The sequence below is a fragment of the Stegostoma tigrinum genome, chromosome 6 (genome assembly GCF_030684315.1).
Source record: "Stegostoma tigrinum isolate sSteTig4 chromosome 6, sSteTig4.hap1, whole genome shotgun sequence".
Taxonomy (NCBI): domain Eukaryota; kingdom Metazoa; phylum Chordata; class Chondrichthyes; order Orectolobiformes; family Stegostomatidae; genus Stegostoma; species Stegostoma tigrinum.
The window spans coordinates 72,177,712-72,194,276 of NC_081359.1; the positions used below are offsets into that span (position 1 = coordinate 72,177,712).

The 16,565-nt window shown below is 40.2% G+C and overlaps 1 protein-coding gene across 4 annotated transcripts in view; it reads left to right on the forward strand.

The window, feature by feature from the left end:
• Positions 1-16,565, forward strand: part of parp4 (poly (ADP-ribose) polymerase family, member 4) — a 130,161-nt gene that overhangs the window by 30,127 nt on the left and 83,469 nt on the right. For all 4 annotated transcript variants that reach the window (XM_048533178.2, XM_059646658.1, XM_048533179.2 and 1 more), the window contains exons 8-11: positions 650-784; positions 5,472-5,645; positions 6,730-6,890; positions 10,097-10,234. In XM_048533178.2, the coding sequence (XP_048389135.2) occupies positions 650-784; positions 5,472-5,645; positions 6,730-6,890; positions 10,097-10,234 (608 nt within the window). The remainder of the gene's footprint in view (positions 1-649; positions 785-5,471; positions 5,646-6,729; positions 6,891-10,096; positions 10,235-16,565) is intronic.

Here is a 16,565-nt window from a genome sequence, read left to right on the forward strand (position 1 = left end):
TTCCTTTATTTTATCATTGACTTATTAATCTGTGTGTCAGCAATGTCATTATAGTAATATTATTGGACTAGTAATTCAAACTCCAGGCTGATATTTTGGAGACAAGGGTTTGAATCCCATGTTCAAAAATGGTGAAATTTGACATAATTAAAAATCTGGAATTAGTAGCCAGGCTAATATCTTAAACTTCGTAACCACTGTCAATTGTTAAAAACCCATCCGGTTCACCACTATCTTTCAGGCAAGGAAGTCTACCATCTTATCTGCCCTGGTCTATATGTTACCCAACCGTAATGTGGTTGGCTTATTATTTGTCATCTCAGCAATTAAAGATGGGCAGTAAATGTTGGCCTACCAATTTGCATATTCATGATTGAATGAAACAAAAGACCTCAGGTCCTGTTTTGTGAATTGGGAATTTGTATCTCAGGTGCCTTTGATTTGTTACTCCATTTAGTTATTTTCTGAATATCCTCCTTAATCTTCCAGCCATTCTACTCTTTCTGTTACTTCTGACCATTCCTTTTGGTGTCCTTTTGACTGCTGTTCATTGTATTTTCCAGATAGACCTAACAAGCAAGCTGTCTGCTTTAACTTTACTGTTTAAGGGAATAATTTTCTCATTCCGTTTATGTTTTGCTGCCAACAGCTTATAATTGAGGAAGCTCAGAATACCAGCACAATTTCGAATGAAGTTGGACTTTTTGTGGAAATGGTTTGGGCAGAAGCTGTGGGCCATTTGGAAGATCAGTTGATCAATCCAACCTCCATCACTCTCAATGATGTAAGATACATTTTTGTTTTGCTTCTGAAGAGCAATCACAATATAATTGGCTGGATATGATTTTTGAGCAATACAACCAAGAGCTAATCTGACAGGGACAGCCATGAGGCTTCCTTTTCTCATTTTTATTGCATATATACAAATTAGTGTCAGTGACAATTTCTGTAAGCCGTACTCATTTCCCTCTATAATCTAAGCTATTTATTACAATTCATAAGATCCAGTGATTGAACAAAGAGCATTTGTTGGTGTATTTGGCCTTGCTAGAATAATTACTTGCTCTCATCCAAACCTAGAGTCTTTGGCCATGCTGAATATACACTCTGAAATAACTCCACAGAGGTTGTCATCCTTTCACCAAGTCACCTTACAGTGTGGAAGCAGAACATTCAGTGCACCAAGTTCACACTGATCCTCCGAAGTGCATCCCACTCAGACTTACCCCCTACCCTATCTCTGTAACCCTGCCTTTCCATGGCTAATCCACCTAGCCCGCCCATCTCTGGACACTTAACAACCCCAACCAGGGAACTCATGTTCTAAAATGTACACCTGGCTGACCTCATTAGAATCACCACATTTCACATGGTCCACGTGCTTGTTCAGGACCGTTGCACCTATCTGAACTTTATACATCACTGGTCCTGACTTTGTGTTAACCAAACCTTTTAATCATGCAGGGCCATTTAGAACATAGAACATAGAACAGTACAGCACAGAACAGGCCCTTCAGCCCACAATGTTGTGCTGACCATTGATCCTCATGTATGCACCCTCAAATTTCTGTGACCATATACATGTCCAGCAGTCTCTTAAATGACCCCAATGACCTTGCTTCCACAACTGCTGCTGGCAACGCATTCCATGCTCTCACAACTCTCTGCATAAAGAACCTACCTCTAAAATCCCCTCTATACTTTCCACCAACCAGCTTAAAACTATGACTCCTCGTGCTAGCCATTTCTGCCCTGGGAAATAGTCTCTGGCTATCAACTCTATCTATGCCTCTCATTATCTTGTATACCTCAATTAGGTCCCCTCTCCTCCTCCTTTTCTCCAATGAAAAGAGACCGAGCTCAGTCAACCTCTCTTCATAAGATAAGCCCTCCAGTCCAGGCAGCATCCTGGTAAACCTCCTCTGAACCCTCTCCAAAGCATCCACATCTTTCCTATAATAGGGCGCCCAGAACTGGACGCAGTATTCCAAGTGCGGTCTAACCAAAGTTTTATAGAGCTGCAACAAGATCTCACGACTCTTAAACTCAATCCCCCTGTTAATGAAAGCCAAAACACCATATGCTTTCTTAACAACCCTGTCCACTTGGGTGGCCATTTTAAGGGATCTATGTATCTGCACAGCAAGATCCCTCTGTTCCTCCACGCTGCCAAGAATCCTATCCTTAATCCTGTACTCAGCTTTCAAATTCGACCTTCCAAAATGCATCAGCTCGCATTTATCCAGGTTGAACTCCATCTCTCCACCTCTCAGCCCATCTCTGCATCCTGTCAATGTCCCGCTGCAGCCTACAACAGCCCTCTACACTGTCAACGACACCTCCGACCTTTGTGTCGTCTGCAAACTTGCTGACCCATCCTTCAATTCCCTCGTCCAAGTCATTAATAAAAATTACAAACAGTAGAGGCCCAAGGACAGAGCCCTGTGGAACTCCACTCACCACTGACTTCCAGGCAGAATATTTTCCTTCTACTACCACTCGCTGTCTTCTGTTGGCCAGCCAATTCTGTATCCAAGCCGCTAAGTTCCCCTGTATCCCATTCCTCCTGACCTTCTGAATGAGCCTACCATGGGGAACCTTATCAAATGCCTTACGGAAGTCCATATACACCACATCCACAGCTCGACCCTCATCAACCTTTCTAGTCACATCCTCAAAAAACTCGATAAGGTTTGTAAGGCATGACCTACCCCTCACAAAGCCGTGTTGACTGTATTTGATCAAGCCATGCTCTTCCAGATGGTCATAAATCTTATCCCTCAGAATCCTTTCTAACACCTTGCAGACGACAGACGTGAGATTTACCGGTCTATAATTGCCGGGGATTTCCCTATTTCCTTTCTTGAAGAGAGGAATTACATTTGCCTCTCTCCAGTCCTCAGGTACGACTCCAGTGGACTTCTGTGGTTCCTGCACCAAACTTAGTCCCCTGTAGTAAACTATCTTTCTTGGCAGAGTTTGGCATCTAAACACTGGTGCTCCTGATGCTGTTTCAACCCTCCACACCCAAGCCTACCCGCATCTAGAAAAATGCAGACCTGAGGTAGACCTTATAAAATATTCTCCATCATCCGCTGAAAAATTGCACAGGCTAATGATACCCCAAGTGGCAGTCTCATACTTTGGAGCAATTCCTTATTGATATTAATTGTAGCATACTTCTGGGAATCCTCATCCCAAGGATCCATGGCTTCTGTCCCGCTTTGTGAAGGACATCTTTGTGTATAAGTCCTCAATGTGAAGGATTGGGTATTTGTTCAGCTGCAAGAAGCATTTTACCGTTTGCTTAAAATTCTCACAAACACAAGTGGACCCATTGGGCTTCAAAATCGGAATGACCAGTGCTGCCCATTTTGCAAACTGGACTTCTTTGCTTTCCAGCCTTCTAATTTCTGCCAGTACTTTTAGCCATAAGGCAAATGGCACTGGGCAGGTATTGCAGAATTGTGGAATTGCTTCATGGCCAATATGCAAGATAGGCTTGACTCCTTTGATAGTCCGTAGACTTCCTGAAGGGTCTTCAGGGTATTTAATTGGGACTTCACTCAGGTAGCCATTTTCTAATTGAAAAATGTTGAGCTAATCTAGGCGAATCTCTCTTAACCAATTTCACCCCATTAAACCTAGGACCAAGGCTGTTTCTATAATCACTTGTAACTGAACCAGCTGTTTCTCATGAGAGACCAGAATCGAAGTTGTACCCTCAATCTGTAAAGGCTCCCCAGGATAGGTTCTCAGTCTAGCCGAGATTTTGCACAAACTTAAGGGTTAGAATCCAGAGCGAATTTTGTCAAAGACTGGTTCTGCAATCATTGAAATGGCTATGCTGTATCGAATGCCACTAGGACTGGATGATGGTTTAACTGGAGTCTGTTTTGATTAGGATGTTGCTAAGCAAGTTAATTGTTCCAAACCAGATGTAGGTAGGCTTTCCAGGGAATGCACCCTCCTGGATACTGGTATGAGTTCTTTTACTCAAGTTAGGTCTGGTGGGATTCCTTTTGCTTTCTTGAATCCACATACAATCAGCAACAACAATGGCTAGCCAGGTCAGATCCCAAAAAAATTAATCATTTGGCTGAGAGTTGGCTTCATTTTGAAGATTTGCTGTGGGATGACCTAGAGTCCTTCTGTTCAGAATATGCCCTGAGTGAAACTATGCAATTCATCTCTCAAGTGGTCTTCCCCAAGCTCAGTCAGACTGGCAAGGGTGTCCACTTCAATCGGAATACTCTGCAACTCATATGCTCCACTTGCCGCATTTTCTAATGATAAAGCCAGTTGTCGTGCTTGTTTGAAGTTCAGCTGGACATCAGCTAGTAGATGCTTTTGCATAGTTACATTAATCCCACGTACCAACCAGTTTCTCAGAACCTCATTAAGGGTTAAACCAAAGAAAAGTGCCTTTGCTAGTAGTCTTAACCTGGTCAAAAATCCTAACACAGATGCCCCTGGTTCAAGAATTGTCGAGTTTAACCACTAGCATCTCAGATTAGAGGAGGCTTGGTATTGTAATGTTCCGAAACTAATAATGTCCGTCAACTCTTGAAAGGTTTTAGTATCTGGTGCCTCAGGGAAAGTAAGGCTCCTAAAAAGCTGTGGGCCCACAAGCTGTCAGGAGAGATATCTGTCCCACTGTCAACTGCCCATGAAAACATAACACGTTTTCCACATACTGGGCCCACTCTTCGACAACAGGGTCAAACAAATCAAGCTTCCCAAATAATAGTATGACACCAGAAATATTTACTCCAGCACAAAGATGACTGTTGCTAGCAAGTTTCTTGAGGAATGTGCTTTATTCTCGTTGCCACTGAAATAACTCCACAGAGGCCAGTATTCCATCACCAAGCCACTCTTTATCTATGCATGGAAAGTCCTTGACACTGGTTCAGTTCCCTCCAAGCTTTCAGATTGTCAGAATATCTGACACCTCCCTTTTTATATAGAAGCCAAGGCTCACTGATTGAAGCTGTGTAACAGCCCCAGTCAGTGAACTCATATTTCATGAGATCCACCTGGCTGACCTCATTACAATCTCTACACTTCCCTCAGATGAATATTGTCCAGGATGCCATAGGAACTCGATTACTTCAAGTTATGCGCTGAAATCGACTATATCTGTTGATCCAAATAACATATTGATGTCTTGACTGGTGTTTTTCCATGACTTGTTTTGTTAATGCTTTTAAGTTGAACCATGGTATGGACCCAAGTCTTGAGGCATGAATCCACAGCCTTTTAGTTCTGGAGTGACAATGTCATCAAGTGAATTAAACTGACATTTGAAAGTTAAAAGCATGGATGAGAGAAAAACATTTAAGAAAAATTGTAATCAAATCAGTATAAACTCCATATTTAATATTTAATGAAAAAGTGTGTGTTATATTTCAGCTAATATTTAACACAAAATATTAAATTCTGTTTATTATTGTTTTACTGACTTGTAGGTATCCAGGGCAGAAGGGATCCTTTTGCAGTTAAAAAAGGCAATTGATGATAAAGTTGAGGCAAAAACATTGAGAGATTTAATGCTTCAATTCTGTTCCACCTTGCTAATCAGATCTGAGACTGACTTCACAGTTACCAAGAGAAAAGTATCTGAGAAACAAGATCTCTGTCAGGTAATTACATTATTTTGTACGTTTGCTTGGTAAAGTTTGCTTTGCTGATGTAGCCCATTACTTTTCCTTATGAACAAGTAGTCCTGATGTTCATAAAATAAATTGGTACAGTTGGCCCAGTTTTTAAAATGTCTTGATTTTCACATTAAAGATACTGTACATCGCATTTTGATGTTTTTAGTGGAGACACCACAGTGAAAACAGAATGGTCTGTCAAGCATGATTTAGTGTTACATAATAGCTGATTCTGGCTTCCATATGTAAATATCACTTGGTGAATTCCCAATTTCAGTGGTGCTACTAAAAATACTTCCAGGGCATTTAATAGAGGAAACCAGGAAAAGTCAAAAGATGCTGTATGTGGGCTCTTCAAATCATAATATCAGAGGCCTTTGAACTGATTGCTCCTATTCTGGAATGAAGAGGCTTGAGGGAAGCCATAGAATGAGACAAAAAGCAAAGTCACTGAAATTAGACCGAGATATTAGTAAATGAAAGTTTTACCAATTTACCTGAAAATAGTTAATATCCAAAAATAGTTAACATTCAAACCAAGCAGAAAAAGGAACTTCAACAATACTAACTACAATAGTGACCTATAACTCCATTAATATTAAAACAGCTTCCCAATGTGCTTCATTGGAGCAATGTCAAATTAATTATATTGGCTAAGTTCACTGAACATTTATTTGTATAGGGGTTCCAGACTTACAAACATCCGAGTTATGAATGCTTGTACTCAAGCAATGCTGTAATTTTATTGGTCCAACTTAAGAACAATTTGCATTGTGCTACATTCAGTTGCAACTCGTACACAAATCGACTTTGAACAGACCCCGGGACGAAACCCATTCACAACCTGAGAACTGCCTATATAGTACAATTTTGGGACTAAATAGTTTTTGAAATTGAAGCTTGAATTTGTTAATTTTTGGCAAGTCCCTTTGACAATTGGAAAGCCAAGGGAAAGAATTCACTCTACCCAATCCCATGAACAGACCAAAAAGCGCCAGAGCATAATATTTGTATGCTTACTCAATAGAAGGCAAAAGGTGGAAATATACAGTTTTGTTTTGTATTTCAGCTACTACGGGATGTCATTAATGCAAGTGAAGCGACTTCATGGACTCCCATACCTTCTTCACTAACTAAATATCATGCATTGAGATGTCAAATTGAATATGTCGATCCAAATAGTGATGAATTTCTGCGTGTCAGAACTCAGTTACTGAATACCAATCAAAGGTAAAATTCTACTTAAAACAAAATTCCATTGGTTTATTTTCTAAGTTTATTTTCAAATCTTTTTCGTATCTGAAAACTTGCATACTACAGTTATTGTTCTTAAACTGTCCCTGCACCTCCTGAACAATCTTCTTCCATAAGAAATTCGATCGTCATATCAATATCTTTCTATTGAGTTTGTAGTTGCATTTCAAAATATATATTCATCTTACTTTTGTGCAGGTTAAACATCACCAGCTCTGGTTGGTTCCATATGTGCATCTCCCTTAAAAGTGAAAACTGTTGTAATCTCTCATGCTGCTTGAGGCTTTCTACTTTTATCCTTTTTGCAATGAGATTTCAAGTCAAGTAACTTCACAGCCACATCATTCTTCCTGTCATTTAAATGCCCCTTAGCCTTTTAGAGAAAATAATTTCCGTGTGAGAATGTCTTAGTAGTTCCCATAGAGCAATGTTTTTTCACTGATCTTGTAGCCATTACAGAGACATTGCTATAAGAAAATCAAAGCCTAGGAACTAAATATTCAGGGACATGTGACTTTTCAAAAGGACAGGCAGGAAAGAAACATTTGATGGAGTTGTTTTGTTAGTATGAGATGGACTAAGTACAATAACAAGAAAAAAATCTTGCATTGAAAGCTATAGAATTCATGTGAGAGGAGGTAAGAAATAAGGAGTAGAAGAAGGCACCAGCAGGAACAATCTAGGCTCTGTGGACTACCACAAGGATCAGTGCTGGGTCCACAGTTATTTACAATGTGTATCATTGCTTTGGATGAGGGAGGTGAATGTAATATCGCAGATTGGCAGATGATACAAAAATAGGTGGGAAGGCAAGTAGTGATAATGATACAAAGAGTCTGTAGAGAGATATAAAGAGTTTTAGTGAGAGAGCAAAAACTTGACAGATGGAATATAACTTTGGAAAATGCGCAAATATGCACTTTGGCAGAAAAAAAAGGTGATGAATATTATTTAAATGGAGAAAGATTGCAGAGAAGTGCAGCACAGAGGGAATTGGGCATCCCTGCTCATGAATCTCAAAAAGTTGGCTTACAAGTTCAACATGTCAGAAGGACTTCTTGCTAAAAATATACAAGGTACAAGTTAGACCACAGTTGAAATACCATGAACAGTTATTGTCCCCTATCTTAACAGAGGCCATCCAGAAAAGGTTCACTCGACTGATATAAATCCAGGGGACGCAGTGGCCTATTAGTGTTATTACTGGACTGTTAAACCAGAGACCATGATAACATTCTGCGTTCGCATCCTGTCGCGGCAGATGAATTTGAATTCAATAAAAAATGTCCAGAATTATGAATCTAGTGATAAGCATGAATCTGTTGCCCATGGTCAGAAAAGCCCATTTGGTTCACTCATGTCCTTTAGGGAAGGAAACTGCCATCCTTACCGGTCTGGCCTACATGTAACTCCAGACTGACAGCAATGTGGTTGATTCTCAACTTCCCTCTGGACAATTAGGAATGGGCAATAAGTGCTGTCTAAAAGCAACATCCCCATCCTGTGAATGAATAAAGAAAGAAAAAATATATGGAGGGATATTTTATGAGGCAAGTTTGAGTAAGTGGAGCTTATACTTGTTGGAATTTAGAAGAATGAGAGGCAAACTAATTGAAACATACAAGATTCTGAGGGGACTTTGCAGGGTAGATGTGGAAAGATTGTATTCTCTTGTACTAGAGGGATAATTACAGAATAAAGGGTCACACATTTTAAGCCATGGCTAAGGAGGAATTTTTTAGAATCATAGAATCCATACAGTATGGGAACAGGCCATTTAGCACATCAAGTGCTCGCCACCCCTCCGAAGAGCATCCCCAAGCAGACCCACCCCTCTTTCATATCCCTGTAACCCTACATTTTCCGTGGATAATTCACCCAGCCTGCATATCTCTGGACACACTGGAAAATTCAGCGTGGCCAAATCATCTAACCTGTACATCTTTGGACTGTGGGGGGAGGAATCCGGAGCACCCAGAGGAAACCCACGCAGACACAGGGAGAATGTGCAAACTCCACACAGTCACCCAAAAGTGGAATTGAACTCGTGTCCCTGGTACTGTGAGGTAGCAGTGCCTACCACTGAGGATTAAAAGTCTGTGAAATTCTTGACTACAGGGGGCTATCAATTTTCGATCATCAAGTATATTCAAGGCTGACAGACTTTTAATTCGTGAGGGAGTCAAAGGTTATGGAGAATAGCTAGGAATGCGGAGATGAGGATTATCGTATCCGCTGTGACCTCACTGGATAACCAAGCAGACTGGATAGGTTAAATGACCTATTCTGCTCCTGTGTCTTATGGTTAAAGCAGGATACAGTGCTCTAACACGTTGAAGGGCCTCAGGAAGTCAGAAGAGGTAACACAATGCATTCAGGTGTGAACCCCAACACTCTAACTTTACCAGCAGTCTCTTGCACACCGCTCTTCCATCAGTTGAGAACATAGTCAATAAAAGAGCCAGATATTTCAAAAGTAAAAATCAGGAAACACAAGAGTGACGGAAAAATAGAGCCCTCTTCTGAAGAAGACCTTTAATGTTAGATCAATGGTGAATTTCAGATTTGGGCTTGATGCCTTAACCATAAGGTAAAAGCAGATTTATAAATTGACATCATCGATCAAACTTAATCTCTTTGAATGGAGGTTCAAGCTGGAGGAGTTAAATGCCTATTCCTATTTCTGTATTCCTTTGATGTTGTGTATTCAAAGGTCACATCTGAGTTGTCTCCTTTCCACGCTGGGAAGCCCAAGGTTTTTTTGAAGATGTCCTCACAATGTTTTCCAAGCACTGCAATTAACTTTTTGGCCCTTTGCTGCAATCTCCACTCAAATTTTTACATCTCACTTTTGCATTATCTTTTCAACTGTCACTGATGATAAACTTAAAAAGTATTATTGAAAGATTGACATTAAAAGATTACAATGAAAGATCAACAGATCTATAATAATTGGCTCATATACAATCAACTTGAATCATTTTCATCCATTTAAAATACAGCAGTAATTTTAGAGCACTTTCGATACAGTGGTATTGCCCCTACCTCTGAGCCAGGAGGTTGTGTTCAAGTATCACATGCTCCATAGCTGTGTTGATTAAAAATAAATATCTGCAATGGTAATTTTTTGTGTGTAGTTCTGAATTTGTATGTATTTATAGATTTATTCTGTTTTCTTCCAGTACTTATTCAGTGAAGATTTTGCAGATTTTTCGTGTTGCCAGATTAATTGAAACTAAGAGTTTTCAAAGCCATATCGGCAATATTCAGCAATTGTACCATGCCTCTTCTGGAAGCAACTTTGTTGGTATATTATCTAGGTAAGTATGAGATTAAGTAATTTACATTGTTTGTATAATTGTGTTCTTTAATTTGTCCCAGCTGTTGTGAATCTAATAAATTTGTCATGTCGTCAAATATTATGATGAATAGTCCATCAAGTCTGCTCTATCTCTTTATAACATTACTTCAAAACATCATAATGCAAATTCTCCACCATCATTTTCCTTATGTAATTTTCTCAAAGCTTTGTCCAAGTTATTAATGTACATTGTAAATAATTGACCCCAGAACCCACGCCTGTGATATCTCACCGACTACAGTTTGTTGGGCTGAAAATTGCTCCTTCATCCCAGCACCTTGTTTGCTATCCTCTGTTTATGCTATATTTATGTTCAGTAACCTTATATTTGCTGTCTTCTTAGATGCCATTTGGAAATCCAAATATACGTTTACTAGTTCTCCTTTGTCCAACCTATCTGAAACATACTCATTTTCTAAATGCCCTTCTGCTGCTCCATTAGTGATGGATTCTAACATGCCCAATGGCAGGCATTGTGTTATGTGATCTACAGTCACTTGCATTTTGTCCCCATCTGTTCTTGACTGATAGATTTACAGTTATTCAAATCAAAATCTAGAAAGTTTTGGAAAATTGCAACCAATGCATCAAATCCAAAGGGCTCTGGTTTCCTCCCACAGTCCAAAGATGTGCAGGGTAGGTGGATTGGCCGTGCTAAATTGTCATGTAGTGCCCAGGGATGTTTAGGTTAGGTGGGCTAGACATGGGAAATACAGGGGTAGGGGAATGGGTCTGGGTGGGATGCTGTTCAGAGGGGTGGTGTGGACTTGTTTGGGGCTGCACGGTGGCTCAGTGGTTAGCACTGCAGCCTCACAGCACCAGGGACCTGGGTTTGATTCCAGCCTCGGGCAACTGTCTGTGCAGAGTTTGCACATTCTCCCCCTGTCTGCATGGGTTTTCTCCGGGTGCTCCGGTTTCCTCCCACAGTCCAAAGATGTGCAGGCTAGGTGGATTGGCCATGCTAAATTGCCCATAGTGTTCAGGGGTGTGTGGGTTATAGAGGGATGGGTCTGGGTAGGATGCTGCAAGAGGCGGTGTGGACTTGTTGGGCCGAAGGGCCTGTTTCCACACTGTAGGGAATCTAATATCATTCCAGCCACTCCTTTTAAGATCTTAGAATGCAGATTATCAGATCCAGAAGAATTTTCAGCCTTCAGTTCCTTTATGCTTTCAATTTTTCTCTGATATTAATGATTATTTTAAAAAGTTCCATGCTTTTATTGTCACCCTCTGTGAAGACAATTACTCGAGAGTCATCTGGATCTTTATCATTTCCTTATTTCCTATTATTGCTTTTCCAGTCTCATGCTCTGATGCACATAGCAAACTCGTAGACTGATAGACAATAGACAATAGACAATAGGTGCAGGAGTAGGCCATTCGGCCCTTCGAGCCAGCACCACCATTCATTATTATCATGGCTGATCATCCACCATCAGTATCGTGTTCCTGCCTTATCCCCATAACCTTGATTCCACTATCTTTAAGAGCTCTATCCATCTCTCTCTTGAAAATATCCAGAGACTTGGCCTTCACTGCCTTCTGGGGCAGAGCATTCCATATATCCACCACTCTCTGGGTGAAGAAGTTTTTCCTCAACTCTGTTCTAAATGGCTCACCCCTTATTTTTAAACTATGTCCTCTGGCTCTGGACTCACCCAATCAGCGGAAACATGCTTCCTGCCTCCAGAGTGTCCAATCCCTTAATAATCTTATACCTCTCAATCAGATCCCCTCTCATCCTTCTAAACCCAAGTCTAATCAAGCCCAGTCGCTCCAATCTTTCAACATATGATAGTCCTGCCATTCCCGGAATTGACCTCATGAACCTATGCTGCACTCCCTCAATAGCAAGAATGTCCTTCCTCAAATTTGGAAACCAAAACTGCACACAGTACTCCAGGTGCGGTCTCACCAGGGCCCTGTACAGCTGCAGAAGGACCTCTTTGCTCCTATACTCAGACAAAGAAAAACAATATTCCACATGTCTTCTAACTACCTTACCTATCTGCCTTCCGATCCTCAAGGATGTGCAAATAGGCATACTGAGGTCCCTCAGATCTTCAGTATTGTCCAGTATCCTACCTTTCATAGTCTAATTGTTTGCCTCATTGGCCCTCCCCAAGTGCACTACTTCATCCTGTTTCGAATTGAATTACATTTGCCACTGCTGTACTCACCTGACTGTCTGTTGGTAACTTCTTGCTCGCTATTTACCATCTATCAATTTTCATGTCATTCGTGAATTTCTTGATCATAACCTCTACATACCCCCTAGATTCTAATGCAAAAGAACTTACCATCTGTGTTTATACTCCCTGCTCCTTCACATTTATTTCTCCTTTTCTCAGTCACCTTTGCAGTTCGAAAATTTACCTGATCTGTTGGCCTACCACAAGTCTTCAGACTATCGTATGCCATTTCCTACAATTTGATAACATTCTGAACTTCCTTAATTATGGACTACTAAATGCTGAGACCGAAATACTGATCTTTACAGTAGCATTATAGTTATAGCCTGCAACTTGGGAATGAGCAGCTTATTTTTACTCTTGTTTACTAACTGTTTACTAGTTCTTGTTCCATGGTAATATGTCATTCTCAATCCAATATGTTTGATGTAGTAACTTCATTTTAAAATGTATTTGTTCATCAGATGTGGGCATTGCTGACATTTATTGTCTATCCCAAATTGTTCTTAAGAAATTGATTTGAGCTGCCTTCCTCAACTGCCACAGTTTGTGTTTTTGTAGAGAGGAAAGGTCCACCCATAGTGCTATTGGAAGGGAATTTGCATATCCATCTGTGGACTTACCCCTTTATTACCCCAAAACTTAGACTCCCTATACATAATTTCCTTTTCATATTTTGACTCTTCAAGTGATCTGTCACCATGATGCTAGTAATAGTTTTTAACATTGTCTTGACTGTTGATTTTGTGCTAGCCTATTGTTTCATGTTTTTTCTCTCCCTCCTATTTTGAATAGTGTCTAAACAATTCTTACCTGCCAATCCTTGCTCTAGAATCTAGGGAAATCTGGACAATTTAAATCAATGCACCCAGTGGAATTATCCACTGATAATCTCATTAATTTCGCCCACATCACTACCACTATCCCAAAGTTTTCTGCAACGGTCGTGCAACTCTCATGAGTACACACCTACATGCTTGACTCCACCGCTTGAAGCTTGACTCCACAGCTTGATGATACAGCCTGTAAAGTATGTAGCTGTTTGGATGTTGCTTCCTAAGTCCAACATTTTGAATGTTTCTAAAAGATTTTTCAAGAAAACAGATTGTTACGAGTCCCACCTCCATGAATTTTATTCCATCGGTGATCAATTTTTCTTCTAAAACCTTTGTGTTCAGATCTTTGTATGAGCTACAAAGTTATTGCTACTTCACTGAATACCTTTATCCAGATTATTTTATGAAAGTGATGAAAACAGTGAATTTATTACCAATCCCTAAAGTTCTTCACTAGTGACCAAGCCCAAATGAAAGTTGTACAGTTAATAATTGCCTACTGCCTTCACAATGCAACCAGTTTTGACATGCATTTGAGTGATTTCTATGACTTCCTAGAAGGAAAAATGGACTAAAAATTCAAAAAGACACAAAAATTTTTGAAGGATTTGTATCTCCCTTCAACTTGGAATATTTAATGTAACCATTTATATTCATTTTTCAAGTATTTTGATGTAAAACTGAATGGCTTCCCATTCTACCTCAAGTTGTGCTGCTAACTTCAAATCTTGCCTGCCTCCCTAACCGGTTCTTCCTCTCACCCATCCCTTCCTCCCACCCCAGCCGCACCCCCAGCTACCTACTAACCTTATCCCACCTCCTTGACCTGTCCGTCTTCCCTGGACTGACCCATCCACTCCCTACCTCCCCACCTATACTCTCCTCTCCACCTATCTTCTTTTCTCTCCGTCTTCGGTCCGCCTCCCCCTCTCTCCCTATTTATTCCAGTTCCCTCTCCCCATCCCCCTCTCTGATGAAGGGTCTAGGCCCGAAACGTCAGCTTTTGTGCTCCTGAGATGCTGCTTGGCCTGCTGTGTTCATCCAGCCTCACATTTTATTATCTTGGAATTCTCCAGCATCTGCAGTTCCCATTATCTCTGATACTATTTTAACCTCACATCAAAAAGACATTCTAGTTTTGCATTATCCAAATCCATCCTTAGCCTCAGAGTCATAAAGGTCTACAGCACAAAGGTCCTTCAGCCCATTGAGTCTGTCCATGTTTAAAAACAAGCATCTGAGTATTCTCCTCCCAGCAGTTGGCACATAATCTTGCATGCCTTGGCATCACAACTACACATCTAAATACTTCTTAAATGTTTTAAGGGTTTCTGCCTCCACCACCCTTACAGGCAGTGAATTCCAGATTCACACCACCCTCTCAGTGAAAATATTTTTCCTCATATCCCCTCTAAGTCTCCTGCCTCTTAGCTTAATCTATCTCTCCTGGTCATTGATTCCCTCCAAGGGGAAAACTGTTTCCTGTCTACCCTATTTCTGCCCCTGATAGTTTTATATATCTCAATTGTGTCCCTCCTCAGCCTCCTCTGTTCCAAGAAAAACAGCCCCAGTCAATTCAATGTCTCTTCATAACTAAAACATCCAGCCCAAGCAACATTCTGGTAAACCTCCGTTGCACTTTCTTGCTCCATCTCTACTTAAAACTCTTACCCAGAATGTAATTACTTCCAGGTGAGTGTTTCAATGTGTGTCTGACTGATTTGTCATCCTGTATGATCTGTAAACCTCAGCTTATCCAAACTTCTGTTGCTCATACACTTTCTCAATCGAAATCTTGTTTCTCATCTCTCCCATCCTTGCTAATGTACATAATAATTCTGAGGGTTGCTTACCTCAGTTTGCTGGATGGTTTAGTGATGCAGAGTGACATCAATAAAGCAGGTTCATTTCCCTTAGCAGCTGAGATTACCATGCATATTCCTCCCCCTTGACCTTTTAGTCTTGCCTGAGGCATGGTGACCCTCTAATTAAACAACCTCTGTCTAATGAGAGAGCAGCCCTACAGTCCACAGGGACGATGGCAACCTTATCTTTACGTTTATATATCAATTCCCATGTACACTAGCAAAGGCACGTGGAAGTTGGTTCACATCTTTTGTCTCCGACATTTTAATGGATTTTCAACCCCGGTGTAGGGGAAAACTCAGAAATAAAAGCAGGTCAGTTCTTCATGAAATGTGATGCAAAATCAGAGGACTTCACAGTTGACAGTTGATCAAAAATTGAGTAAAAGCATTTTAAAGGCTGACATTTCATGCTTGTGTTATCCAATTCCATAATTCACTTCTTCTAAATTAAGAACAAATACATTCTAAAAATGCTGCTAACTATTTTGAACTTACAACCCATTGGAATCAACAATGAAATAGTCAATTAAAAGTCAAGTAAAATTCTGATTCGATGATGTGACATAGGTAAGCTGCATCACTGCTGCCCAAATCTGTAATATTGTAGGTTAGCTTTTGGCACGGAGAGCTTTATATAGTACTACATATGTATACTTATCATACATTTACAATTTTTAAGGATTAAGATTTTATAATGATTATGTTGCAGTAAATCTTATGTTAGGGCACTGTTAATGATTGAGACATCATGGTATTTCAAGGCAGCATTTTACCGTACTTGAATGGCAATCACCCATCGAATCATTGGAGAAAATACTTTGCACATTTTTATTGGGATAGTTGATAGGTTCTAGCATTCATCTATAAAAGCTCAGTCCTTATCTTCTAGTTTTGTTTCTGACCATTCCCAGTCCTCCAAAGTGCTGGTCATTTGAATCATTAAGTCAGTTTTGCTCATGCCAGCTTAAACTCTGAGTGTCTGCATGACCAGCAGATTTGTACATATTGAGTTCAGGTGCACATATATATCTGCTAATCTGTCCAATATCTTGCAAGGATATCCATTTTCTCATGTCTTCTTTTGACTGGTCTAACAACTACCTAATATTATAATTAATAGCTTAATTCGCAGATCTTTTATAGACAATAGCAGTTGGTGATGTGGCTCATACCATTTTTTTTAAACATTTTAATCATATGTGCTGCTCCAGGACTGCTAGTATGTCTAGCCAACACGTTTGTCAATAATCCTTTGTGAAGACGGTTTACGCTTAAAAATTGTTCAGACTGCCAAAAGAGTTTTATCCTTACAACACTGTGTTGTAAATTAATCCATGATAAAATATATAGCAATCTCATTGATGAGCAGCATTCTACAATGATGTGCTTTTGCA